Genomic DNA, 26,483 nt, shown 5'->3' on the forward strand with positions numbered 1-26,483 from the left:
GTATGTAAGCCTGTGCTGACCTTCCCCAGCTATGCTGGGGGAAGACAGAGGGGCAGACGTGGGCAGTGGGGAGCCGCCGCCCTAAGGGCTTCTCCTGGGGAGAGTCAACTGCACACAGGCCACAGTGGCCAGAGCGCTCCTTTGTTTGAGTAGATAGGCTCATGGTCCGGTGCAGGTCTGTCAAGCGTTTTCAGTGGACAGATTCCCTGCTCGGCCTCCCGCACGGATAAGGCTGAAGTCACGTCACTGTGATGGGCCGGAGAATCCGGATGCTGATTTGCTTACTCACCTCCCTGTCAGGTGGTGCTGGGGTGTGTGGCCTTCAGCAGCTGGGGACCGAGGGAAGCAGTAAAGGCTTAGACTCTGGGAGGGACGCTGTGCTTCGGGACCAGACAGGCTGGCCGGCTCCGCCCCAGGGGTGCGCTCTGGGGGAGTGGGCCCCCTCCGAGAACCTGCCAGGCTGGCCGGGGCCTGGCGACGCAGGGGCTACGGAGGGGGGCACAAGGCAGAAAGCGCGCCCACCCCACACAGTCCACTCTCAGCCACAACCGCATGCCGGCCCCGCCCTGCCTCAGGGATTCGGGTGTGGACAGACTGATTCCTGCCCCCACGTAGCTGGTCTTCTCCTGAGGGGAGAAGATAAAAACCAAGTAAAAACCAAACAAACGGATGAGGCAGCGCCTCTTGGAAGGTGAGTTTTCTTCTCCAATATCATCCTCAGCAAAAGCGTGCTGCCTTCGCTCCAATCTTGGCAAAGAGACGCCCCTCAGCTGCCTAATCGCGAGCAGGAGACAGTTTAAGGAGGACACATCAGCCTGAAAAAGCTTCGGTTAATGGCAGAGTGGGATGCTGATCGGAGTCTATATTTGGTTAAGAAAAAAGGAAAAAAAGAAATTGAAACAGATTTAGCCATAATTGTGTGCGTTGTATGTTATTTTAAACAAGCCTTTAAAGATGATTTTCGACCGTAAGATGCAAGGTGGGTTTTGTGCGGAGATCACTAAAGGGTATGTACCTCCGAGCTGTGATGGTTCCAGAGATGTGCACATGGGTTCCAGGTGCAGAAGCACACTTGTGTGGGTGCCGGTACAGCTTGAGTCAAAACCTGAACAGTGTAGATGCTAACGGTAAAGATAGTTGTCCAGAACTTAAACAAAACTCTTTCATTAAATGTGAGTAGAAAAAGTCATTGTTTCCAAATGAATGGACTTTCCACATTATGTAAGTTTTAAAAGTTAAGCTTCTTATTTTGAGATAATTATAGGTTCAAATGCAGTTGTAAGAAATAATACCAAGATTCCTTGTACACTTTGCCCAGTTTCCCCCAAAAGTAACATCTTGCAAAACACAGATGTACTCTATCACAGCCATAAAAAAGTTGCTCATATAATCCACGATCTTTTTAAGATTTCTCGTTTCACTTGCATTCACCGTGTGTGTGTACCTGACACGAGTGTATCACGTGTGTGGGTCCGTGTATCCACGCCACAGTCGAGATACAGACACATGCCCCTTGACAGCCTTTGCCCGTTTTCTAATTGGACATGTTTTTGTTGTTGAGTTTGGAGGGCTCTTTATATACTCCGGATACCAGTCCTTTGTGGGGTACATGGTTTGCAAATATTTTCTCCCAGTCTATGTCTACAATAACCCTTTGATAAGAATTGTTACACCTACAGATCACTCTGAGAAGACTTGACATCTTTACTGTGCTGAGTTCTCTGATCCATGAAAATGGTATCTCTCTCCATTTTTTTACGTCTTTATTGGTTTCTTTCATTACCTTTGCATAATTTTTAGCATACAAGTCCTGTGTACACTTTGCTGTTTACACCCAAGTATTTAAATTTCTTTGACATAATTGTAAATGGTATGTGTCTTTAATTTTGGTTTCCACACGTTCCAAGTTGGTGTATAGAAATGTGATTGATTGTTCTGTGCTGCCTCCGCGTAAGAGCCCTCTGGGTGGGGAGGGGAGTCCCACAGCAGAGCTGGAGCATCACAGAGGCGGAGAGCACAAGGCAGCATCACGTCCGTTTATGTCAGCCCCACACAGGGGGCTACAGAGGTGCCCTCAGGAGGAGTAATACTAGGGGAGCCATGGAGAGGTGTCCAAGGTGGACCTCGGGGGGGAGGGAGGAAGCTGGACAAGAGACTTCCCGCGCCCACAGGGGAGCTCTTGTGGAAGAGGGACAAGGTGGTAGCTCCCTCCTCCCTCCCTTCCAGCGCACAGAAACCTACATCTCCTAGCTGGGCCCCAGCTGTTTTCTCAGCTGTAAACTGCAGATAATAACCAGGTGGGAGAGGCTGCCTTCCCCCGCCCTGGGCGAAGGCCCGTGGTCTGGCACAGCTCCTTCCCCTGTCGGGGGATCTGCTCTACGGGGCTGAGTCTAATAACTAGTGCGGATTCGAGGCGCTTTGCAAACTGACCCCAGCCTCCTCTTCCAGGCCGGCCTTCTGCTGCTCCTTGTGACTTGTTTGGACCTCAGGCATTGGCGGCGGGGGTCGGGGGGGGGTGGGGCGGGGCTGGGGGTGTGGGTAAGGATCTTTCCATAACACCTTCCAGGAAGTGTGGCCCCCCCTCGGGGCGGTGACTTCCCGGCGCCCTGTCCTGCACCGGCCGCGTGGGCGCCTCCACCGCTGGGAGCACACAGAGGCCGCGGCCCTGCTTGGCCCCTGCCAGGGGACCTTGTTCTTGTTTCTGCGGCCGCCTTCTGTCCCGGCCGACGGGGGAAGATCCAGCTTCTGAATCGTCCCTCTTCCGCCTGGCGGGGTGGTGACCCCTGCCCGACCCCGCCTCCGAGGGCGGTCCCAGCCCACGCGCGGCTCCGAAAGCCGGCAGAGCCGGGGCGCGGCGGCGACGGCGAGGCGGGCGGTGGCCCGGCCTGGGGGCGCCGCGACTCCGCCCGGGGCGTGCTGGGGGGCTACCGCCCCTGCGCGCACCGCCGCGCCTTCCTGCTGCTGATCAGGGAGGCGGGGAGGCAGGCCTGGCGAGGCCGCTGCTCCAACGCCACGGTACGGGGCTCGGGGCGCTGGGGCGGGGCTGCGAGCCGAGGCCGGGACCCCGCTGAGCCCCGACTGCCGCGCCCAAGGGCTCGCGCTCCTCGCACCCGCCAGCGTCCCGGTGCTCGCCGGCCGCCGGCTCTCCGGAGAATCGGACAGTGAGAACCCGGTTGCGGCCGGTCTGGGACCGGCCCTCCACCTCTCGGGACCTGCGGGACGGTGGGAGCGCGGGGGCGGGGCCGCCGGCCACCTCAGGGTGGGACAGGCGCGGATAACCCCTTCCCTGGCCGCGGCTGAGCAGGGAGAACGGGGCTTGTGTCTGCCCTCGCGGGGGCTGCGTCTAGATCCTGTGACCATCGCTGGTTTGGAAAGGATCCCTCTCCTGCCACAGGAGGGGGTCACTGTCCACAGACAAGAAGGTCTCCTCCAGTGGTGCCCCCCTCCCTTCTGCAAAGCCAAACCCCTGGCACAGGCCTTGGCATCTGGCTCTGGCTCTTGCCCTCCCCACCCCCTTACCTGTGCCCTGGATGCCCTCCTTGGGTTTCTGACTCAGTTCCAAGGTCCCTCACAGGAGGCCTTCCTTACCTGCCCAACCGTTCTCTTCATAGCTACCCAGCTGGGGTCTGCAGTGACCCGTCACCTGTTCTAGAACTGTCCCCACTGTTGTCTGGGACTGTGTTCATCACCACAGCCCCTGAGACCAGAGAAGCAGGCAGTGAGAACCGGGTCTGCCAGTTCCAGGGACCCAGCTCTCCCTACCTGCTTCTCCCCCAGACTCACCCCCGAGGCCCCAGTCGCTCTGCCCAGCCCGTCACACGCTGCCTGCCGGGCTCAGCCGGTGGACCTCTCTCCTCCCTTCCAGCCCTGGGCCGGGCCACCTCGTGGGCAGCTATCTGCACGCGTGTCCCAAAGCTGACCCCCGTGGCCGCCTTCCCCGGGGACCAGGCTGCAGTGCTGCCTGCACCGGCTCCCTGGGCTCCCCTCGCCTGTGCTGCTGCGTCTGCCTGAAGGAACATCGCTTGGCCTCCCTCAGGATCCCAGGGCCTGGTTGGGCAGCCTTGGGATCACGTAGTGCAGAGCTACAGGTGGCGGCGGGACCCACAGCTCAGGGAGGTGCCAAGCGGTCGAGGGACAGTCAGAAGCAGAGGCCGAGAGGAGGAGAGGTGGCAGGCGAGGCAGGAAGACATCGCCTCGGAGAGGTTCTCGGGTGGCAGCCCCTCTTGGATGTCATTCCAGACTTCTTGGGGCCTTTTCCCTCCTCTCCTTGCTGGCTGGCCCCATGCTGGGACAGGTGGCCTCTGCAGCCTGGGCCTGGGGTCTGCCGGGACTCCAGAAGCCTCTTTTCTCTGCAGGACTCACCACGTCCCTGTGTCTAGACGCTGTGAAGCCAGAACTGGTTGGGGTGCATTGGTCTCCCCCAGCCCCCTGAGCTGCTCTGATGAGTCTGGGTGTGGACAGGCATTGGGCGGCCCTAAGAAGGCCCTTGGACACCGCAGCTGTCCCACTGCACTTGTCTCGTTCACAAGTCATTATGGAACAAACAAGAATCGCACTGGGAATTGTCATGATCTCTGCGTGGTCACGACGGAGCAGGGACCATCAGGTGTGCCCTGGCCAAGTCCGCGTGGCCCCTTGCTTACTCCCTTTGCAGCCAGATGAGCAGGGCCCTCGGGTTCTGAGGGGCAGTGTGAAGGGAAGGTGGGGCTGTGCTTGGAATGAGGTCTGGGTGGCCCCGGAGTGGGTCTGGGTGAGAGCCAGCGTGTGGGGCGGCCGCCAGCGTTCTCACAGGACGTGCGGGGGCACCTGGCAGGCTGGGAACAGGTGGAAGGGAAATGTCGTGCAGTGGGGGCAAACAGTTGTCCCCACGTCACTGTGTGTGTTTTAGACCTGTCTCTGCCCCTCTGGCCACAAGCTCTGGGGAGGAAGGAGGGTGGGGCGAGGCTGGCGAGGGATGATGAGCTTGGCTGCTCAGCAGGGCGGGTGTGGTAACCAGATGCCAGGCTTTCTTGCCGCTGGGTCAGGCCGGGCAGGAAGCAGCTGGGCCTGCGTGGAGCTCTTCCTAAACCTGGGAGATCTGCGCCCGGCTCTGTCCTGAAGAAAGGGAAGGAAGGGCAGCTGTTGCCTAAGCTCGGTGTCACGTGAGGCTTTGTGGTCAGAGCTCCGTCTGGGTTAGGAAGCCTGGATCTCGGAGCCTCCACGGTGGGGAGCCTGGCCCGGGGCGAGCTCCTGCGTTGCTGGGTCCGCGAGCTGGAGCGCTCACAGGCTTGTTTTGCGCCTTCATCTCTGGGCCCAGCTGGGCCTGCCTCCCCCTCCCTCCTGCATAAGCCCTTGTCCACCTGGGTGTCCCCCACGGGCACTGAGTGTCCGCTGAGTGGCCCCCAGTGTGCTCCTCTGCCTGGCCCATCTGGGCAAACTACGCATGCACGTGGCTGGGGGCGGGGGCCCTCTCCCGTGCTCCAGCTCTGGCCGCACCCAGTCTAGGTGCCCCCTCCCGCCCCCGCACGGTGGCCACCTCTCTTCTGCTGACAGCCCTTGGGCCTTCTCCTTGGAGGGTCAGTCCTGGGGCGGACTTGCTGTCCTGCAGGCTCCAGCCAGGTTGTGGCCTCTGTCTGCCCCCAGGACCACGCCTGCAGAGACGCTGCTGGTCTGTGGCCCGGGCGTGCTGGCTGAGCCCCCACTCCGTGCCTTCCCTCTGGCGTGACCGGGAGAAAACCTGGCCCTGACAGGACCACTGGGCCTTTTCCTCCCGCAGACCAGCCAGCCACGCGCAGGACAGCAGGCAGTCGTGGTGTCGGTAGTGCCTCCTGGGCTGGTGCCGGCCTGTGTCCGCAGCTGTGGCCCAGCTTCGCACCCGTGACCGACACGGTCAGCCGGCACTTCCTCCTCTCCACCGAGCAGATCAACTGGCTCTCACTGGCCTACCTGGTGGTGTCCATCCCATTCGGCGTGGTGGCCATCTGGGTTCTGGACTCTGCTGGGCTCCGCTGGGTGGTGAGTCAGACCCCACACCGGGGCCCGCTCTGGGATGGGCGGGGTCCCCGAATGTGGGCTCGAGAGCCATCACCTCCTCCCTAGATCCGGGTCCCCAGCCATTGCATGGTGGGTGGAGGTTGGGGTGCTGGAAGGGGGAGTCTGGGCTGGTGGGCAGCTCTTCTGACCCCAGCCCTGCAGACCGTCCTATGTGCGTGGCTGAACTTTGCTGCATGACCACCAGCCGCCAGGACCCATTTGCTTTCCTCACGGGTGGGCAGAGCCTCTGTGCCCTCGCCCAGACCCTGGTCATCTCTCCAGCCAAGCTGGCCGCCTGTGGTTTCCCGAGTACCAGAGAGCCACAGCCAACACGATTGGCACTGTGTGTGAGTCCCGGGGGTGAGGCCGACGTCCCCGCTGGCTTAGCGCGTGGCCCGGCACCTCTGCGCTCCCCGCTCTTGGAGGGTGGGGACTCCTCCTGGGGGCTGGGGACCAGCCTGCCACTCTGAGCTGACATATGTCCCCGTCCATTCAGCAAACCCCCTGGGCATCCTGGTGGCCAACCCGCTGTCTCCCACCCTGGTGAAGAAGGAGGAGGACATCCCCTTGATGGTGAGGGAGCTCAGGAGTGCGCGCACGTGAGTGTGTGTGCATGCGTGCACATGTACATGTGTTTGTGTGCATGTGTGTGTGCCCGTGTGTATGGTGTAGAGTGTGTCCATGGATAGCCACGTGTTTGCGTGTGTGTGTGCATGCGTGCACGTGTACATGTGTGTGTGCATGTGTGTGCCCGTGTGTATGGTGTAGAGTGTGTCGGTGTGCATGGATGGCCACGTGTTTGTGTGTGTGTGTGTGTGTGCATGCGTGCACATGTGTTTGCATGTGTGTGTGCCCATGTGTATGGTGAGTGTGTCGGTGTGCATGGATGGCCACGTGTTTGCATGTGTGTGTGCCCGTGTGTATGGTGTAGAGTGTGTCGGTGTGCATGGATGGCCACGTGTTTGCGTGTGTGTGTGTGCATGCGTGCACATGTACATGTGTTTGTGTGCATGTGTGTGCCCGTGTGTATAGTGTAGAGTGTGTCGGTGTGCATGGATGGCCACGTGTTTGCGTGTGTGTGTGCATGCGTGCACATGTACATGTGTGTGCATGTGTGTGCCCGTGTGTATGGTGTAGAGTGTGTCGGTGTGCATAGATGGCCACGTGTTTGCGTGTGTGTGTGTTTATGGGCTGTGTGTGCACGAGTGCCGTAGCGGCGGGCTCGTGCGTCCACACCTGTCTGTGAGTGTGCACTTGCCACCGTCTGCGGTCACACATGGGTTGCACTCCATGCTTGTGGGGTTTCCTCATGTGCAAGTGTGCAAGTACTGGGCACCTTCCCGGCATCAGGCACAACTCCAGGGGCCGGGATGTTCGGCGGTTTCCTTGGCGGGGAGACAGCTCCGGAGAGGCGAGAGGCCGGCTGGAGCAGAAGGAAGCGTTTGTGGGGGGCGAGGGAGGGAGATGGGGGGGCGAGGGAGGGAGATGTGGGGGGCGATGGAGGGAGATGTGGGGGGCGAGGGAGGGAGATGAGGGGGGGCGAGGGAGGGAGATGGGGGGGCGAGGGAGGGAGATGAGGGGCGAGGGAGGGAGATGTGGGGGGCGAGGGAGGGAGATGAGGGGGGCGAGGGAGGGAGATGTGGGGGGCGATGGAGGGAGATGAGGGGGACGAGGGAGGGAGATGTGGGGGGCGATGGAGGGAGATGAGGGGGGCGATGGAGGGAGATGAGGGACCAGCAGACTCTGAGGTGGATGTGAGGCTGAGGGGTGGGGCCTGCAGCCAGAGGCCAGTGTGTCCACTGAGCAAGGGGAGGGTGGCGGGAAGGGTCAGCCCAGGTGCAAAGCACTGGCGTGATGGACACCTCGGGGGCGTCTGAGGGGAGAGTGACTCCATCTGGTCCAGAATGACTCGGAGAGCCAAGGGTGTGCCGAGTGTCCAGGGAGAGAGCCAGGGCTTTGATCGGGTGGGGCAGTGGGGCAGGCTTAGGGCTGGGGGGTTGGAGGTGCGCCGAGGTGAGAGGGGCTTCCAGCTGGGCGAGTGTTGGGGTCATTCACAGAGGTGGGAAGGGGTTCCAGGTGGCCATTGGATGGAGCTCCCGGAGAGCGCTGAGCTGAGGCTGTCGCTGTTGCGGTCATCTTTGGGTGGTATTTTGAAAGCTGGGTTTCCAAATGCAGCAAAGCAGAGCAGCCCCAGCACAGCCCTGGGGCTTGCCGACGTCCACCTGGGGATGACCTGTGGGGGTGGCCGGCAAGGAGCCTGGAGCAGCGGGCGTGAGGCACCCACACGCGTGTGCACTCATGCATACCCTCCTGGCAGCTGGGCATCTACATCATCCCTGCTGGCCCCTGCTTGCGTCTGGGAGAGCAAGCCCCCCGCCCCACCCTCCGCGGGGGCTGTCCACTCCACTGCACAGAAGTTCCTAGCGGGGCTGGAGCTGGTCAGTGCCGCGTGTGTGCTGTGGGATCCCGGGGCGGGGGATCCCAGGAGGGGGATCCCAGGAGGGGAAGGGGGCGGGGCTGCCCGGGGAGCCTCTGGCTGTGCTGCTGGAGCTCCTGGGCTGAGCAGCCCCTCCCCTTTAGCTCGCAGGGAACAAGGCCTACATCATCCTGGCCCCTGGCCGCGTGCCTTGGGGGCAGCATTGGCATCTTCTCCAGCTTCTCGTCCCTCCTGGAGCAGATCCTCTGCGTGAACGGGCACTCCGGCATGGGTGCCGGCCCTGCCCTGGGGGCCACGGCAGGACGGAGCTTTGGGGGCCCGTCACCCCACAGGCTCTCTTCCGCCGCTGCTCTCCCGCTGGTGGCTGTGGAATGGCCCACGACCTCCCCAGGCGCTGGGTTTCCACACCTGGACGGGGTGATGTGGGTGCTACTGAGATGCTGTGTGAAAATTTGTGTCTGCAGACAGCAGGGTGGTGGCCGTGGGGAGGGGGTGCTGGCAGAGCCCAAGTGTGTTCCACTGGGATTTCGTGTGGCGCTTTCCGCCATGCCCCAGCCACCCCAGCCCTGGGGGACCCGCTGATATTGGAGATGCAGAGGAGGGGGCCTTGCTCTGCTCATAGCACCTCTGGCCGCGCCCTCCACTGTCTGCATCAGCCCTGGGTGTGGGGTTCAGGCCTCTCGTGTTCCCAGTTTTTCAGGGGTGACCGGCACTGAGGGGTGTCTGCAGTAGGCAGGCCCTTTCTCTAGCAATTGTTGAGCTCCTGGCTGGGGGTAGCGCAGGGAAATGGCACCTCCAGGGGAGGACACCTCTTCCCCCAGCCAATGATGCAGCCAAGCCTTCTGTGCCATCCTGCCTGGGCCTCAGGCTCCGTTCAGTGACCCTGCCGTGGGCTCCCCGGTGACGGCGTACATCCTAAGGGTGAGGGCCTCCTCCTGGGGCCCAGATGACAGGTGCCCCCGCCTCCTCTCCTCCTCCAGGAATTTGTAGGCTCTGCGGGGCTCTCTTCATTGCGTTTGGGGTCTCGGGGGCGCTGCCTCTTGGCCTGTCCGTGGACCAGACCGAGCATTTCGCTGGAGCTGTCAGGATGGGCCCCGCCTGACGTCTCTGGTCTGCTGGCCTTTGCCCTGGGGAGAGTGCTCTGGGCCGAGACCACCTTGCACGGGTCAAAGTGGGGTGCCCCGGGGCGGGGGAGTCGGCAGGTCGGCCGTAGCGGACATCCAGGCCCACTCTGACCCTGGGCGCTGCCCCGGCCCCCGGTGCAGGGCCTGGCTGGGTCTGGGCTGGGTCTGACTCCTGCCGCAACCGTCTGCACAGCTCACCGCCCCCAGGGGTCCCAGCTGGCCGCCACCTGCTCGCTGCTTGGGCCTTGGGCTGTTTGCTTCTCAGCGGCGCCTGTGGCTGTGCAGCTGGCTGTCGAGCGCTCCTTCCCTGTGGGTGAGGGTGGGCCGCGGGCCTGGTCCTCGTGCCGGGGTGAGTGCCCGTCCCCCAATGCTTCCCTGGGGACCCGGAGAGCCTCCCCTCACCCCACCCCAGGCCACACAGCAGGTGACCTGAGCGCCTGCCGTGTGCTGGCCTGGGCTGGCCGCAGGGCCCACGGTGACCAGAGCAGCGCCCTGCCCTCGGGATGACTACGGGTGCCGGGGAAGCAAGCAGTGCCCCAGGCAGGGCTGAGGGCCTCGTGGCTGTGCAGGCAGCCCGAGGGTGTGCTAGCATGGCGCTGCTGGCCTCCCTGACCGTGCGCCGCGTGGAGCTATCCTTCTCCGCCTGCCGGGACGGCCAGGACCCGCTGGCCTGAAGGGTGAGGGCCGCAGCCTGTGGGGCTCCGAGGGCGCAGACCAGCAGGTCGGCCCCCACCCAGCCCTGGAAATCTCCCCTCCGTGCGCCTCTTGGCGACTTCCGCTGCCCTTGGTGGGCGGGTGCGGGGCACCCACGGCGGGGGTTGGGGGCGTCGGGTGGGGTCAGAAGGCAACAGGCCGAACCTCAGGCTCAGCCTGGTGGGAGCAGCCCTGAGGCCCTTACGAGAGCTCAACCTCTAACCCCTATGTGACTGGTTTTGAAATGAGATCAAAGAGAGACAGGGAGAGTCAGAGAGTGAGAATGACAAAGACGGAGACAGAGAGTGTGAGAGACGGGAGTGGGGTCGCCACCAGAGAGATGGTTGCACGCCCTCGTCCCCAGACCCGGTGCGGTGACCTCGGGGCTCATGACTGTGAACCCACCTTTGGGGCCCCTTGGGGCTGGGACAGGATCTGTCCCCGGGGTCACTCTGAGGTCATGGTTAGTGGGGTTCGGGGTCCCCTGCACCCGGGGGGCACTCTGGCACTTGGGGAACCTCGGCAGAGCTGGGCCACGGCCCCCCGGAGTCCACGTTGCTGGTGGCCGGCCTGTGCGTCCTTTTCGGCTGCCTTGAGGTGCTCTTCTTATACACCCCATACCGGCGCCTGCAGGCCGAGGCCGACGCAGCCCCTCTGTCCAGGAAGACGTGCGCCCGGCAAGCTCGGCAGCCACCCCCGAGGCCCCCGCGGCCCCCCCTCCGGCCCCAGCAGCCCCTCCTGGAGCCGGTGATCCTGGCTCCGCCTCCCTCCCCCTGGGAGTCCTCTGAGACGTCATGGGGCCCCTGCAGCAGACCAGAGGCCGGGGAGCAGTTGGTGCAATGAGAAGCGGGCCTGGGGCCGTGAAGGGGCAGCCAGGAAAGGCAGGCCCTGGTCCCCTCGGCTACACCAGTCACGCCTGAGGCTGGGACAGTGCCAGCATCCGGGGGGCCCGGGGTCCTCGAACACAGGCAGGCTGGCCCAGGGGACTCCCTGTGGATGTAGCAAGGAGAGCTGCCGCTGTGTAGGCAAGAGGCCGCTGACCAGGCAGGGCACTCCGGTGGCCAGGCCAGACCCAGGGTGGCTGGGGCAGGGGCTGCGTATGGGCAGGCCGACCTGGCCTGGGGGCACGGCTGAGGGGCGCTGAGTGGGCTGGGGATTCTGAGGGCCCCAGCATGGCTGAGTCTGGAGTGGACAGGTGTGGGGAAGGCCTTCCTTGAAGGAGCCTATCCCAGAGCCATGCTCAACCTCTGCTGAGCCCTGAATGAGCAGCCCCCCAGCCAGGCGCGAGCACAGGTGGGGAGAGCAGGTGGGGCCAGGCTGGGCCGGAAGCAGAGGGTGGGCCCCACGCAGACGCTCCCACCCCCTGAAGACCCTCCTACCCCCAAGGACACTCCCACCCCCAGGGGGGCACCTTCTCCCCCAGAAAGAGACACTCGCAGGCCAGTTTGTGGGTTTGCATTTATTGAACTGGCTGCGCCCCAGTGCGGGAGGGGTGCCCCTCACTCCGCCTCCCCGTGGGTGAGCACGTAGCTCAGTGCCTTGTAGTCCAGGTTGCCTGCAGCGTCGATGGTGGAGAACTGGAACATCTGGTCAACCTGCGAGTTTGGTGGGGGTCGTGAGGCCCAGGCAGGGGTGGGAGGGAGTGGGAGGGTCCCCGAGGCCGCAGCCAGCAGGTGAATTAATTACAGGAACTGGACTCCAGGCTCCTTCTTGTTTCTGTGCTTGGGGGGAAGGAAGTTGGGGGGAGACCCTGCAGAGCAAGGGTTGGGGCCGGGGCGGGTGTCTCCCTTCCTGGACACCGGGCGTCCCACCCTCCCCAAGGCTGCAGCCTCTGGGGGCTGAGGCACCTCCCCTTCTTGAGCCCCCAGAGCCCCGAGAGCCATGCTTGGGCTCCACAGAGGGCCTTGGGGACGGGGGTGGGGTGGGGCGAGGGGACAGACCTCCTCAGCAGTCATCCTGTCGGCCTGGGACATGAGCAGCCGCCTGATACTGAGGACGGGAGGGAGGGGCCAAGTTAGGCTGCTCTGGAGCAGGCATGGCCCTGACTGGAGGGGTGGCCCCGGGGGAGCCCCGTGACGGGTCCACATGGGGGGACAGCGCTGCTCCGAGGTGGGTGTGCCCCCCCTTCAATCCCAGCCGCTCACAGGGCAGATGCCTCTTGGGAGCCTGGCTCCGGGTGAGTCCTGGGCACTGGGGTGGGGTGGGGGGGTGCCCACAGGGAGCCTTCCCTGACCCCCATGCCCCTGGGGGCCAGTGCCTGGCGCACCGAATAGGTCCGTTCACGGTGCCTGGCTGAAGTAGCCCCCAGAGGGGCTAAAGACCCAGCGATGGCACTGAAAGGCAGTGACCACTGGCCCCGTGTGGGTAGGGCTGATCCGGCCCTCGGGTACCCTGAGGGACTCAGGATCCCGGGCAGGCCAATCAGGACCTGAAAGCGGGGTGGGGCGGTTGGCACCCCTCCTACCCTGGTGACGCCCGGGCGCCTGCGGCCACACTCACTAGTCCTTGTTGATGCTGCCTTTGCCGTCGGAGTCCAGCATCTTGAATGCGTTGAGGATGGTCTCCTCGGCATCCGTGCCTGCCCACAGGAGGCCTTGAGTCCTGGGCGACTTGGGGTCCACGCCCTTGCCCACTCAGTGCCCTGAATGGCCTTCCCACTCTGAGCACCTGGGAGACCCTCAGCTCCCACCCCAGGGGTACTGTTCTCGGGGTCCCTTGGGTCCCGCTAGGCCCAGAGCTGGGCGAGTTCCCAGTGAGGGACAGAGGCCCCCATCAGTGGGCGAAGAGTTGGGTTTGGGCTGTCAGCTCACCCACCCTGGGGGACTGACAGGGCCCCACAGATGTGGGTCCCAGAATGCCAGGTCCTGGGGCTTTTCAAGGGATCTGCAAATTTGGGTTTTTAGGTGAGACGTGTGGATCTCTAAGTGCCTGGAACCACGTAAGCGCACACGCTGCGCTGGCAGACCTGTGGGCTGGCCCGCACTCACCGCTCAGCTTCTCCCCAAACATGTTCAGGAACATGGTGAAGTTGATGGGCCCTGAGGCCTCCCTGAGCATGGCGTCCAGCTCCTCTTCCTTGACGTTGGTTTTGCCTGTTGCACACGTCAGGGGTGGGGCGGGGGGGGTCACAGGGCAGGAGTGTCGCCCGCCCTGGCTGCCTTGTGGTCCGAATAGGTGCCCCACGGGGCCACCCCCCTCCATCATTCTCCAGGCAACCCCAGAACAAAGATGGGGCGACCGGAGAGAGGGAGGTGAGTCAGTGCAGGCACCCTTGGCCCAGGCATGGTGGATGGATACAGGTTCTGAGGGTCAGCAGAGCCCCAAACCCCAGCCCCAGGAGGTGGACTGAGTGGGGAAGAGAAGCCGGAAGGCCTGTGATCTGTTACCTGGGTGTGAGGGGGCACCCCCCAGGTAGAAACCAGCCTGCCCCCCGCCCAGCTCCAAGGGCAGGGCCGCCTCAGGCTGAGGACAGCCGTCCCCAGGTGGGGAGGGAGGCAGAGCTGCAGGCTGGGCCGTGACGCCTGCGAAGGACGAGCCTCTGGTGGGTCTCTGTGTCCTCTGCCAGCTGCACTCCTGGGCCTCCTGACCGTGCCGGGGGTGGGAGTGCCAGCCTCCGCCGCGCGGGGGCAGCAGCGCCTTCCTCGAGCTCTTTACCGTCTCCGGCTCTGGGACGCCCATGCTTGGGTTGTGCCACCCGCCCTGTGATGCCCTCTGCCTGCCCTGGTCAAACTAGAGGGGAATTTCTCCCCAGGAGAGGCCCCCCTCCCCCTCAGAGCCCATGGGAAGTCAGGTCAGGCTTTAAGGCCCAGGAGCGGAGCGAGGCTCTCTGGGACTGGAGCCGGAGGGCGGGGGAGTCAGGGTGCTGTGCTGGAGTTCTGCCCCCGGGGCACATACCCAGGGAGGCGTAGGTGTCCTTCAGGTCCTCCTTGTCAATGAAGCCGTCTCGGTTCTGGTCCATGAGTGTGAACGCCTGAAACCGAGGCCAGGTTCACCAGGCTGCACCCCCTTTCCTGGCTCTGGATCGAGGGTCTTGTCACCTGCGTTACACTTCCCAGGGGACCCCTCAGGTATGAGCTTCTGGGTGGAGGGGTTCCCGGTACAAGAGCAGGGCCTCACCTCCTTGAACTCCTGGATCTGGGTCTGCTCAAAGTTGGAGAAGACATTGGATGACGCCCTCTGGGCCCGCAGGGCTCCCCCCTCCTTCTTCTTGGCCTTCCTGCTGGCCTGAGATGAGAACACCAAGGCTCAGGGTCCCCTAGCCTGCCCGAGGGTCTCCTTGGGGGCAGCCAGGCATTTGAGGAGACTTTATGCAGAGGGATGGGTGCACCGTGGCATCTGGGGCTCCAGGGGGCCCCAAGCCCGTGTCCCTGGGCTGGGGCAGCTGCCCGTGCTTGGCATGGTCAGAGGGACCCGTGGGGGGCCCCTGACAGAGCACAGCACCCAGGGTTCACCCTGAACTATGCCCTGCTCAGTCTGCAGTCCAGCCAGGAGGACCAGGGAGCAAATGAACCGTGCTGGCGGCCAGAAGGTGGAAGGGCTTGTTCTGGGGATCCCACTAGGGTGAAGGCCAGGACCCCCACCTTCCAGCCCCAGGCTGTCACCAGGGCTTTCATAGGGCACAGATCTCCCCCAAACCCCAGCACACACAGACCCTCACACATGTGCACAAACTCAACTTGTGTGCACACGTAATCAGGCAAAACACACTCATGCGTGTGACACGTGCATACACACCCATCCACACGGTCCCACGTGCACATCAGGTACAGACACACCTATGTGTGTACACACAGCACACTCACCATGCCTGGGTCTGCCTGATGCAACGGTCTGTGCCCTCCCTGCTGAGGTCGTCCGTCTTAAGCTCTTACCGAGTCCCCCAGGACAGCTCAGACTCCGGCTGCCACTCCCTACAAGGACAGGCTCAGGGCTACCCGGGGGACTGGACAACTGCAGAGCGAGCTTTGGCAGCCAGCAGTGAGTCAGACGCCCCCATCCTGCTGGCCCAATAGGCCCCTGGCCTTCAGGCACCTCCCCACCTGCCCCCTACCCTGGAGTCTGTGTTCTGTGCATCTCTGGGGTGACCTGCACATGGGTCAAGGGCCTGGGGACTGCGGGAACCAGAGGAAGGGGCACCGTTCCCAGACTTGCACACACTCTGGTGGCCAGTCGGCAAGCGCTCCCTGAGTATGTCTGTCTGCCCTTGCCTCCCCGCCTTGGTGGCAGAGACGTCCCAGGCCCTGACCCCAGCCCTGGGGCCAGCCCTCCTGTCTCCACGGCAGGGAGCTCCTTGCCTGGCCCTCAGAGGGGGATGACATTTCTGGGATAGAGGATGGCCCATGTGGGCTGGGCTGGGCCCAGCACTCAGCCAGATCTTCCTGCTACAGCATGGCCCCAGGGGCAGAGTCTGGGGAGGGGACCTGGCCCAGGTGCCCGTTGGTGGTGCCAGATGTTGGAGGCCACCACAGAGCCAGGGAGAAGATGCCCTGGTCCTTGATGGTGGGGAAGTGCAGAGTTAGTGGCAGGAAGGGGTGGGGGTGGTGGGTCTGCAGGCTGAACAGGAGGAGGAGGCCAGTGGGCGGATGAAGTGGGCAGATGGAATTCCACGGTGGTTTCATACCTGGAGAACAAGTTTTCTGAGCCTCCGGGGCCAGGTCTGGGTGGGGTTGGGATGAGCTGCAATCACTGGGTGGGGGTCCTCAGGGGCACATCTCCGAGCCACACAGCACCTGCTGCGGCTGGAAGGCGAGGGGCACACACCCTCCATCACGTGGTGCTGCTGAGGTGCTGCCATCCGCGATCCCAGGGCCAGCTCACCATTTGAGGAACCTGGCTGGGGATGCGTGACCCGCCTGGAGGGACCTGGGGGCTCCTGGTGGCTCTGTCTGGAGGACCCCTGGAGGGCTAATGTGTGACCGATGTGGGACACCTGGGCCTGGGCTGCTCGGGGACCCCATCACTCCCAGCCAGGCGGGTCTAGGTGCGACGCCGGGACGGACCTTGGCTGGGCTGCGGGAGTGGGGAACAGCACACCGAGAGAGGGCTAGGCCCGTGGGGTCTGTGCTCAGGAGGCCCAGGCTTGGGGAGGGCCGGAGGAGGCTAGCTGAGCCCCTGGGGAGGTGTCCTGCGGCCGGCCTCGGTCTGAGCACAGCTCTAAAGATAGCCACAGAGCCTGGCTCCTGGGAGAATATCGGGACTCAGCACGGACAGCTGCCCTGACAGGTGCAGGGGTGTCAGCAGGCAGCCCCTGCGTCCTGAGCCAGGTTGGATGCCCCCGCCCCGACCCCACCCCGACGTCCCCAGGAAGGACTCCGGGCCAATGTGGGTCTTCCCAGCTTCAGGGGTTCCCTGGACGGTTTCCGTAAACGTGTGTTCCTGGGCCTGTGCGTGCCCTCCGCTGGCCGCCACTCCCCCCGGCACCGTGGAAGCTACTGGTATGTGGTCCCCCCACCAGCACTCTGGCCCCACCTTCAGCCCCAGAGAAATTTATTTTTGATTCTGGAAAAATGAGTTGCTGAGGAATCTGGTTTATTTTAAAATCCAGGGAAGGGAAAACACATTTGCCACCTGAGGTCATCTGCCTGGCTGCTCCAGGGCAAGATGGAGGTGGAGGGGTGGTGCTCAGCATTGACACAGCATGTGGGTGGTGGAGGAGGGTTACTTTGTGCCTTGTGGAGTCAATGTGTGCCTACAGCTTCCTTGGGAATGAATGAGTGGGGAGGGGGTGGGTCAAGAGGCCCTCCCCCCACCCCAGGCCCCCCAGAGGCCACAGAGGATGGGTGTCAGGCAGGAGTCCTCAGAGGGTTCAGAAAAGAGCCCAGCTGCCCTGTAGGATCCACCTTGGCGTTCCCACTCCCAGCCCAGGAAACAGCACAGGTGATTTACTAGCTTCCCAGTGGAAGGCCCAGAGCCAGGACTCCCCAGCAAATGGAGACGGAGCAGGGTCTGCTCAGGCCCCTGGTGGCTGCCGAGGGGCTTCCCCTTGGTGCAGATTTACTGAGCGCATTCTGTGCGCCCTGGAATTTTTGTCCCTGCATTCTATTCTCTTTAGAATCGGAAGTGATCTCCCCTAGCAGTGGAGCAGGGATGCTTGTGAGCCCCGAGCCCTGGTTCTCCGGGAGTTTATGCCTGGAGCAGCACAGGGCCCAAGGCATGGGTGGTCCTACCACCAGACCCCCAAGCCCCGTTGCCATGGGAACCATGTGTCAGCGCAGCAGGCTCAGTTGGGAGGCTGTCCGGCCACCACTGCCCATCTCTGGGCAGCCTCTTTGCACACCTGGTCTTGGTCAGCTGTGTCTTCGCTGGGGCTGACCACAGATCTGGGGGAGACAGTCTTCTCCTCTGAGGGGGCCAGAGTACCCCACCAGTGCAACCCCTGCCTCCCCAACAGAGGGCAGCAGAAGTGAGCGAGGACCTATCTGATGTGAACCTTGAAGCTTGGGGCTCCATGATCCTGAGGGCCGGAGTCGGGGAGACCCAGGGAGCAGGTTCTGCTAGGGTGGCCTTCTCAGGAAGACCTGAGCCCCCTTCTGCTGGAGAGGCTCCTAGGGTGAGGAAACTCTAGCTCTGCCGGGGGGCTGGGTCTGGGACCGGGGGTGGGGGTGGCAGGAGGGGGCACCCCAGGCAGTGCGGTCCTGGGAAGCGACTCGGAGGCCACATGGTCGGCCTGGCCTCTCTGTGAGCCCAGAGGGGCCGGCCACAGCCACCCCTCTCTGCTGGGAGCCGGCCTGCACTCAGGTTACATTTTGTACCCGGACCCCGGATTCCCTGCCCAGAGCCTCTAGCCCCTTCCTGGGCTGTCCTCTGGGCTGGCCTGGGGCTGCTGCGGGCCTGGACTAGCCTCGGCGTGGCTGGGGCCGCCCTGCAGCAGTGGGCGGGGCGGGACAGCCCAGGGAAGGAGAATAGCGAGAACTCTATTTCGCACTTTGTAATGTGGACTTATACTTTTCAAATATTTGTACCTGTGGTGTGCGGGCCTCGATGTGTGCTCAACCTGGTCCGAAAACGTCAGTGCCTGGAAGGGTCGCACCCGCTCTGGGGAACAAGCACGTGCCGCCTGGGCCACTGCGCATGCGGAGCCAGTCGCGAGCCGCGCGCCTGGTGACGTCAACCCTCCGCGAACGGGTGCGCGCGCCGTTCTCCCTCCGGCCGCCAGGGGGCGGCTCCGGCGCCTTCTCGCTGCTGACGGCGCATGCGCCCACCCGGGTGAGCTTCTGCGTCTCCAATGTTTTCCGGGCCCTTGGAGCGTCCTCCTCGGTCCGCGTTGTGCTTCCGGCGCGAAGGTCACGGGCAAGATGGTTCCGCCAGTGCAGGTCTCTCCGCTCATCAAGGTGAACCAGGTTTCGCGGCCGCGGCCGGGTGCTCGGCTTCGCGTAGGCCCGCGCGTGAGCGACTCCGCGGAGCTCGAGACCTCCGGCCCGGCCTCCGCTCGGCAGGACAACCACCCCTCTCTCACCCCGCCCCCGCGCCCCGACCCGGAGGCTGCGATTTTCCCCCGCCCCCCGCATCGGCCCCAGACGCCGCGGGTGCGAGCCCCCCCTTCCCCGCACGCGTCCCCCGCGCCCGGGACCCCCCGCGGGCTGAGAAAGCCCCCGGACCCCGGTTCCGCTCCGCCGGTCCTGACCGCCCTTTCCCCGCAGCTCGGCCGTTACTCCGCCTTGTTCCTCGGCGTGGTTTACGGAGCCAAGCGCTACGGTGAGTGACCACGGGCGTATAAAGCCGTCCCAGCCCACGGGGCGCTCACGGGGCTTCTCGACGACGGTGCGGGGTCCCGGGTGCCGGGCAGGAGAGGGGGCAGGGCGGGAGGCGCCGGACCCAGAAACCCGAGCGGGCTGGACCCTTGAGCGCCGCCGCGGCAGGCGTGTAGTTTGGTCGGGCAGCCTCTTGCAGCACAGAGACCTGAGTGAGGGGCGGCAAGACGCCCGGGGTGGCAGCGGGGACCCTGTAGCTGCCCTCCGGGTGGGGCTCTGTGTTGAGGAGTGAGTGTCAGGCCTTTACGCATATCTAGGTAAAACAGGTATCTCTGGCGTTCACGGTGCACTTGAAGATGACTTTGCTTGTGCACTGAGTTCCTTTTACTCAGTGCGTCGGTGAAAAAGTTCACTGATATCATCCCTCCCTTTCCCTTTCCTTTAACAGATTACCTGAAACCCCGGGCAGAGGAGGAGAGGAGGATAGCAGCCGAGGAGAAGAAGAAGCAGGATGAGCAGAGGCGCATTGAGAGAGAACTGGCAGAAGGTACTCGTGCTGCCGAACCTCGTGGATTTGCTCTCCACCCGCATTTCCAGAAACAGCTGCTGGTCCAGATGAGCCCCACAGTGGAGGGGAAGGGCCGCTGTCTTGGTCCCTGCTGGCCCCTGGGTCCTCTTCTGGGGGAGTGGGAGGGAGAGCAGCTGTGGGTGTTGGGGGTGCATGGTGCTAACTCCCTTTAGTGAGGCCTTGGGCGTGAACTGTCAGCCACCCTCAGCGAGGCCCCAGGACCAGAACCAGGCTCACCTCTCCCTGCCTGCGGCGGCAGCTTGCGGTCAGGACGGGCAGGGGTGAGGAAGGCCCAGGCTGGGAGTGCAGCAGGGCATAGCCAGGCCCACCACGGAGTGAGATACTGGGTGGTTTAACGCCACGCGTCGAAAGTGGGCCCTTTGGATGGCCCGAGTGTGTAATGGCGCGTCTGTTTTCCTTCCAATCTTTCAGCCCAAGAGGACAGCATATTAAAGTGAGCCCGCCTTTCCCCGGAGCAGTGTGGATGAATAAAGCCTCCTGTACTGTGTGATTCTCTGACTTCCCTTTATTGTCCTCGGTTGTTTGGTTTCTGGACTCAGACTCAGCAGTTGTGTTCCTACCTTCTCAGGTTATGTGGGGTGTGGGTGGGGAGGGATTCCAGAAGAACCAGTCAGTGACCAGTGCATAAACCGGGCGGGATGCACAGAACCTCCATCGCCTGCTCCGGGGTATCTGTGGTGGAGGCCAAAGGATGCAGTCTGTAGCGGAGACACAGCTGGCCAGGCGTTGTGAGCACTGCTTGGTCTTCTGTGCTCCGAGCCTGGCCCAGACCCTTGGATGGGCAGGGGAGGGGCAGGCTTTGCAGATGGTGGGGGTGGAGATGGCCTGATGCCTTTATGGTTGGGACCTGGATCTCCATCGCCCTCCTGCACGTTCTCCCCTTGACCCCAGGGAGGGGATGTGGCCTCCTGAGGACCAGGCTGGGGTGCAGCTAGGTGTTCAGGGGGCTTAGGCCTTTGTGCCTGAGCAGACGGCAGACTCCACCCCTGGTGGCTGTGGCCTTTCATCCCCAGGCCTGGTGTCAGAAGTTGCTGTTCCCGGTTTTGTGCCAGGAGCAGATTGCCTAGGCTTAGAGCCCCAGTTTATTTGTCAAACGGGTTCATCTGCAAACGTGAGGAGAAGGTGAGAAGCGGCGTACAGCCCTGTTTTCAGTTAAGGTGAGGCTGGAGTGCGTGATGGTGCACACGCCCTGGGGTATCGTGAGGTTGGTGGGTAGCTGGCACTGGTCCCCCTGGGAATCTGGAGGAGCCCCAGGTGCCACTGTGAGCTGAAGGTTTTGTGGGGCGTGTCCATCCCCCCCGACCCCCCACCCCCGCCGGGAGTGCTGGCAGAGGGCAGCATCTTGAACCGGCCTTAAAACAACTCATTTGGCCTTGCAGTTCTGGCCAAGGCTGCAGCCAAGAAGAGTTTCCAGTATCTGGAAACATTTGCTTTGGAGCTAACGTTATGAGCTAAAGGTCCTTAATTTCTATCAGGTAATTTAGGACCCATTTCAAGCGTGAGTTTTGCATTGCCCCATTCGGGTCTGACTCGCTTTTCTTCCCGGCTCAGAACCATTAATTAGGTCCTTGGAGGCATATGGTTGCTCCCATGAAGGAAACCTCAGTGGTGCAGGAGGACTTGGGCAGGCCACCGGCGCTGGTCCGTCAGCGCGGTCCAGAGCAGCTCCCGGGCAGCGTTCGTTACAGATTATGTTTGCACGGATCGCTCACGTCTGATCACTGCTGTTCTCGCAGCCTGGACCTTTCTGGCAGGATTTTGCGGTTGGTCACAAATGAGCGTCCTCCACCAAGTAAAAAAAGGGCAGTGTGTTTTCTTTTGATTTTATTCTCAATTTTTGTGCATGCATTTCTTCCTAGACCAGATGGGAATTGGCATCTATGTATCCATTTCTCCACCCATATATACATAGATACACGTGCAGTGTGAACATATTCACCCGGTGCTTTTAGACACACAGTTTACAGACCCTTTTTGAAGATCTTGGTGGCATTACTGTGCATCCAGAATGTGGGTGAGTGTAAGGTGGGCTGTACCGTTCAGACCATTCATGGTTGGCTTTGGTTCGTAAACACACAAACCTTAAATTGAAAATATCCAAAATGGTCTTCAGCTGTTTTCTCAGGCTTCTTAAGCTCTTGTACCAGTGGTTAGAGGCACAGCCCCAGTCGGGTGAGGGGGCAGGGGGCCCGCTGACCGGCTCACAGGATGCAGCAGGTGGAAGACTGGGGTGCCGGGCCGCCGTTGCAAACTTCTGTGCCGGCTGCAAGAGAAGACAGGATGGTGAGCGGTGAGTGAGAAACGGGCGCGCCAAGCTCCTCCCCTCCACACACCCTGCAGGAGGAAGGGCAGAGACAAGCCGATTAGCCCAGCAGTTACTAGTTTAGCCCTTGGTGATGCTCCAGCCTGGGCCTCTGAAGCTGGCTTGTTTCTATTGGTTCCCTCCCCTGCGGGACATTTCAGGGAATGGCGACAAAAGTCCCAGAGCGCAAGCAAAAACCAAGGCAGCAGCTCACAGGTTCTGATTTGGGGGGCGCGCTGAGTGGTTCCAATAGAGCCACGCTCCCGCAGTGCAGGGTGAAGGTGAACAAGTGCAGCGGCGCAGGGAAGGACACCGCGCGCTGACTCCTAGCTCGCTTCCTGTCATTTTCTATGTGTCTGCTCTTTATCTCTGAAGCTGGCGTGGGAGCGTAGGTAGAGTTTCTGAGTCCTTAAGAGGGCACTGCTGATTGATTATGGAACAGAGGAGCTGTTAAGAGTTCACGAAAAAAAAAAAAAAAAAAAAAAAAAAAAAAAAAAAAGAGTTCACGATATTTCAGCGTGGCTTTGCTCCCTTTTATAGAGGAAGTAACACTCAGTTACTTCCCTCCTGAGTCCCCGGCTAGGACCCCAAGCGCGCCCCCGTGCTCGCCAGCTACGCTGAATCAGCAGGGCTGTTCCTGTGGGATGGGCCTCCCCACGTGGCCGCCTGTGCCCTGTGCAGCCAGGAGCCGTGGTGCGCCGACCACAGGGCCTCCTGAAGGCTGGCTTTTCTCCGGGTTGAACTCTGTTGCCTCGTGCCCGCCCCCGCAGGCCGAGGCCCGGCTGTGTGGTCTTGGCGGCGGCAGGTGTGGAGCGCAGACCTTTTTTGGCCGCCGTCCTCTCCGCCTCCTTCCTCTGCTCGTCCTCCAGGGCCTTCACCTTCACCTCGTACTCGTCGGCCAGGGTCTTCCACTCCTTCCTGTTGTTCTGCAGCCGGTCGAACATGGGCAGGATCTCCTCGTGGAAGCGGGAGAACTCCTGGAAAGGGAACCGAGAAGTCGGACCACAGCCCCAGCGGCTCCTGGGAGGGCTGGGCTGGGCTGGGCTGGGCTGGGGCATGGAGGTGCCACGTGCCCAGCAGAGGCCTGAAAAGGGAGAAGGACGTGGGGGTTTGTGTCCTTGAGGTTAGAACAGGAGCTGTGGGGCGAGGTCCCCAAGAATAGAGTAGAAAGCATCAAAGCAGAAGGGACGTTCCCCTGGCAGAGGGGGGGCTGGGAAGGCGGCCCAGACGTGCAGGTCTTGGGCCTCCTTCACCCTCTCTCATACGCACATCGCATGTCACACACAGCCCACGCTCGCCCAGGAACGCGTGTGAACGCCCGCAGGCTGTGTGGGTGGACGCAGGTGGGGAAGGCAGTGGGAGGGGAGTGCCTGGTGGTCCCCGGCAGTGACCACCTCAGGACCGGCATGTGCACCCTGGTCCCGCCTCCCTCCCCAGCACTGACAGCCCCCGCTTGGCGGGAGCAGAAAAGGGAGCTGGTGTTTCGGTAAAGGGGTAAAGGGAAGCGTGAGACCTCGGGGGCTGGGGTGGGGAGTGGGGCAGGAGGGACGTCACTCAACTCAACCTGAAAACCTCGGAGTGTGGGGTCTGCCCCCCCAAGATGGGCGGGGCCTGTGACGTCATGGTGTGTGTCAGTCGGGAGGGCTCTGCCCCCTCCCTCCCTTGCCAGTCCCTGGAGCTGATGTCACAGCACCTGTCCCAGCTCCTTGGCATGCGTCCACTGTCACTGGGCTGTACCCGGGTGTTTGCTGGGCTGCGTGGACCCCCCTCCCCCCAGGGTGCAGACACTGCACAAATGCACGTATACTGCAGTCAGTGCCCTGAAAACAGCGTGCAGCCCTGGGCAGGGGCGCCTTAGCCGGGGTTTGGGAAGGGACATTTGAGGTACGACCTCGAGGTGAACAGGAGGACGTTCTGGGAGGGAGAAACTGGGGGTCTGATGGGGAGGGGACCCCTTGGGGTGACGCTGAGGATTTCGATTCCGAGTGCAGACTCAAGGGGGATGGGAGCCACCGTCCCCCCCGCACCCCCCCGCCCATCCCCCGCCCCTCCCCTGCAAACCCAGCCAGGCCCTGGGCCGCCACGCTCACCTTGTACACGAACGTGCACACAAAGTCAATGAAGCCGACCTGCAGTTTGGGGAGCTCGGCCGCCTTGTTCCGGTCCATCATCGGCTTGTGGGGGAGCAGGGACACCGTGAGGCACCTGGTGGCAGGCGTGCCTGACACCTCCCCAAGCCCCCAGGACTCAGCCCCACCCCGGCTCGGTGAAATTGTCCACGGAGACAACAGAGCAGCGCCCTGGGGATGAGCTGGCCTTGGAAGGGAAAGCCAGGACGCCCCTTCCCTTCCGACCCACCGCCCCGTTCTGGGGAGCTGCCCTAGGCAGCGCTGGGCTCAGGCCACGTCAGCCAGGCGTGGAGCGCAGAGCCCCTTCCTCCAGCTTCCGCCCCCCCCCCTTGAGCTATCCATGGTGCTGACCCAAGGCCTGGGCCGTGACTCCCAAGGGGGCAAACCCCCATGCTCTTGAAGGAGCTGTCCTTGGTGTCCAGACTCTGGATCCCCCTCCCCCACCCCCACCCCCGGTTGCCTCCTGGCAGGCCCTTCCTCGGAGTTGCCTCTGTCTGGAGCTCGGCGTGCTGGAGTGAGCCATGCAGGACCCTAGAGGCCTGGCCCGGAGGAGACTGCCAGGCTGCCTGCCCTTCCCCCAAGAGACCTTGCTAGTTGGTCAGGGCACCCTTTCCTGCAGCCCGCGCCTGGCCCCAGAGCCTTCCCAGCCCGGTGCTCAGAGAGCTCTTCAGTGGCTGGAGTTGGCTTGTGAGACAAAATCTCTCTCCATCTCTTCTGCCCATTGTTGGGTAATGCTCGTGTCCTTGTCCCCATGCAGGTGCCACTTCGGTCTAGCAACAGGTTCCTGACCCCCACATTGCTGAGCTGAAGGTCCCGGCATCGTTATAGCCCTGAAGGCAGACTGAGTTCCAGTCACGCCCAGACGGGCCTCGCTCCCTCCCCTCCGCCCCTGTGACCTGGCGACCCCTGTGACCTGGCGACCGTGCGCACAGGTCCAAGCCCCAGGGTCCTTCCAGTACTGGACAGCCCTACCCCCCGGTCCCCGCCTCCTCTCCCCCTCCTCCCTGCAGCCTCAGCCACAGCCAGGGGGAGCCCTGGACTCCAGCCACCAGCTCTCTCCCCACGGGCCAGGCCTGCCCCGCCCTGGGCCTTCCTGGAGCAGCTCACGGCCGGGCAGGGCTCGCTGCAGAGCTGCCTGGACCCGTGGAGGCTTTCGGTCGTGAGCCACAGTCCGGCTCTGCAGCTTCGGCAACGGCTTTCCATCACTGCAGGCATCACAGTTTTACCCAATCCCTGCCTTTTGCGCAATTTACCCAGATTCGGTCCCAGCTAAATTCTCACCAGATTCATGTCACATGACCCCACAAAGTGAGAGTTAGATCCCAGGACCCCAGACCCCCGGGGGTCCCCTGTCCGAGGCTCCCAAGCACCGTGATGGGTATATGGAGGATTCTGGAAGCAACACTCACGATGGGCTGCTGATCCAGAACCGTCCTCTCCAGGTCCCCTTGTTCCCAGAACTCAGCTGCCACCAGCAGAGCGACCTGAAAGGCACACGGAAGGCAGGCGTGCTGTGGATTCGGTGATGGTCAGATATTGTCCTGAGATCCTGTCAGGTTGGCCGGTGCCCTTGGTCTTCTGCACCCCAGACTCTGGTGTCCCTACTATTCAGGTTGGGAGTGCGGCAGCCCATTCCACCGTGGCGGCACTGGCTGGGCCCCAGAGCTGGGCAGCAGCCCTCGGCACTACTTGCAGATGAATGGCTCTGTTTCCGCATCCCAGGCTCCACCTGGATGCAACCCCGTGAGGACTGGCAAGACGTCTGGGGCCCCGCATGACTCTGACCTTGCTCTGGACTTCCCAGGGCTTGGTGATGGCAGACAGGTCACACGCCGTCATCATCATGGCCCTGTGGGCAGACGGAGCTCCAGGCACATCCACACTGGCCTCCCCCCTTCCCCTCCACCTCTGCAAGGCCCAGTGACCGTGGAGGCACAGGTCCAAGTCCCAGTGTCCTTCCAGCAGTGGACGGTGCTACCCTGCACACCACTCCAGGCCTCCCCTACGCTCCCCATCTCCTCGCCCCTCTCCCTAGGCAGCCAGGGACGGGAAGGTCAGCAAGTGCTTCTTGGGGACCAGTGATCTACACATACTTCCTAATTGGACCTCTGGAACAGGCCTGGGGCTGGACGCAGTTCTGAACCTGCACTTTGCAGGTGAAGGGACGGAGGCTCATGAAGTGAGCACGGTATTTAATTGTGGACAAGGCCTGTCCACCCCCAAGTCCTACTGCTGCTCCCCTGAAAGGAGAGCGGGCGAGGCGAAGCATTGGTAGGAGGCACTGAAGCTGTGAGAAGTGGGCTGTTCCTGCTGTGGAGCGTCTGGGCCCTGGGGCTCCCGGTCCTGCGGGGGAAGCTTCGCCCGGCACTCACATGACTATCTCCTTGCGCGTTGTCTCCAGGGAGAGGTACTCCACCCAGCTGTTCCTGTCCTCGTAGTTCTGGGACTCATCCACAATCTTCTGGAACATCGTCCTCTTCCTGAACCCCAAGGACAAAGGGAGGGAG

The 26,483-nt window shown here is 62.7% G+C and overlaps 4 protein-coding genes across 4 annotated transcripts in view; 2 read left to right on the plus strand and 2 right to left on the minus strand.

Annotated features, from left to right (window-relative positions):
• Positions 1 to 669: 669 nt before the first annotated feature.
• SLC49A3 (solute carrier family 49 member 3) lies at positions 670 to 11,109 on the plus strand. The gene is given in 15 exon segments (XM_065877303.1): positions 670 to 691; positions 2,567 to 3,015; positions 5,836 to 5,994; positions 6,175 to 6,199; positions 6,202 to 6,303; positions 6,306 to 6,359; positions 6,509 to 6,585; positions 8,330 to 8,343; positions 8,345 to 8,450; positions 8,593 to 8,619; positions 8,621 to 8,720; positions 9,430 to 9,540; positions 9,767 to 9,886; positions 10,057 to 10,241; positions 10,795 to 11,109. Coding segments are annotated over 15 exon segments (1,866 nt in total).
• A 656-nt stretch (positions 11,110 to 11,765) lies between these two features.
• Positions 11,766 to 16,060, minus strand: MYL5 (myosin light chain 5). The gene is made up of 8 exons (XM_065877304.1): positions 15,996 to 16,060; positions 15,687 to 15,819; positions 14,383 to 14,490; positions 14,161 to 14,236; positions 13,254 to 13,358; positions 12,766 to 12,844; positions 12,207 to 12,255; positions 11,766 to 11,861 (listed from the first exon to the last, which is right to left on the minus strand). Exons 1-8 carry the CDS (start codon positions 16,058 to 16,060, stop codon positions 11,766 to 11,768), a joined length of 711 nt encoding a protein of 236 aa, XP_065733376.1.
• A 2,500-nt stretch (positions 16,061 to 18,560) lies between these two features.
• On the plus strand, positions 18,561 to 19,982 carry ATP5ME (ATP synthase membrane subunit e). The gene is made up of 4 exons (XM_065878192.1): positions 18,561 to 18,596; positions 18,906 to 18,960; positions 19,405 to 19,503; positions 19,963 to 19,982. The coding sequence occupies exons 1-4, from the start codon at positions 18,561 to 18,563 to the stop codon at positions 19,980 to 19,982; spliced, it is 210 nt and encodes a 69-aa protein (XP_065734264.1).
• Positions 19,983 to 21,360: 1,378 nt separating this feature from the next.
• PDE6B (phosphodiesterase 6B) overlaps positions 21,361 to 26,483 on the minus strand; it is a 29,819-nt gene continuing 24,696 nt past the window's right edge. The window contains exons 17-22 of the mRNA XM_065877946.1: positions 26,349 to 26,456; positions 25,762 to 25,825; positions 25,386 to 25,460; positions 23,938 to 24,021; positions 22,668 to 22,824; positions 21,361 to 21,808 (exon numbers count right to left, since the gene is read on the minus strand). Of these exons, the coding sequence (XP_065734018.1) occupies positions 21,747 to 21,808; positions 22,668 to 22,824; positions 23,938 to 24,021; positions 25,386 to 25,460; positions 25,762 to 25,825; positions 26,349 to 26,456 (550 nt within the window). The 3' untranslated portion in view covers positions 21,361 to 21,746. The remainder of the gene's footprint in view (positions 21,809 to 22,667; positions 22,825 to 23,937; positions 24,022 to 25,385; positions 25,461 to 25,761; positions 25,826 to 26,348; positions 26,457 to 26,483) is intronic.

The sequence above is a fragment of the Phocoena phocoena genome, chromosome 5, assembly GCF_963924675.1.
Source record: "Phocoena phocoena chromosome 5, mPhoPho1.1, whole genome shotgun sequence".
Lineage (NCBI taxonomy): Eukaryota > Metazoa > Chordata > Mammalia > Artiodactyla > Phocoenidae > Phocoena > Phocoena phocoena.

Excerpts from the sequence above, each read along its gene's own strand:
- ATP5ME (XM_065878192.1), top strand. The coding sequence starts at position 18,561 with ATGGTTCCGCCAGTGCAGGTCTCTCCGCTCATCAAG. Across the intron at positions 18,961-19,404 it reads TTACGGAGCCAAGCGCTACG|ATTACCTGAAACCCCGGGCA; the intron begins GTGAGTGACCAC and ends TTCCTTTAACAG. Across the intron at positions 19,504-19,962 it reads TGAGAGAGAACTGGCAGAAG|AGGACAGCATATTAAAGTGA; the intron begins GTACTCGTGCTG and ends TTTCAGCCCAAG.
- MYL5 (XM_065877304.1), bottom strand. The coding sequence starts at position 16,060 with ATGGCAGCACCTCAGCAGCACCACGTGATGGAGGGTGTGTGCCCCTCG. Across the intron at positions 13,359-14,160 it reads GGACACCTACGCCTCCCTGG|GCAAAACCAACGTCAAGGAA; the intron begins GTATGTGCCCCG and ends CGTGTGCAACAG. Across the intron at positions 12,256-12,765 it reads GGCAGCATCAACAAGGACTA|TATCAGGCGGCTGCTCATGT; the intron begins GTGAGTGTGGCC and ends TCCCGTCCTCAG.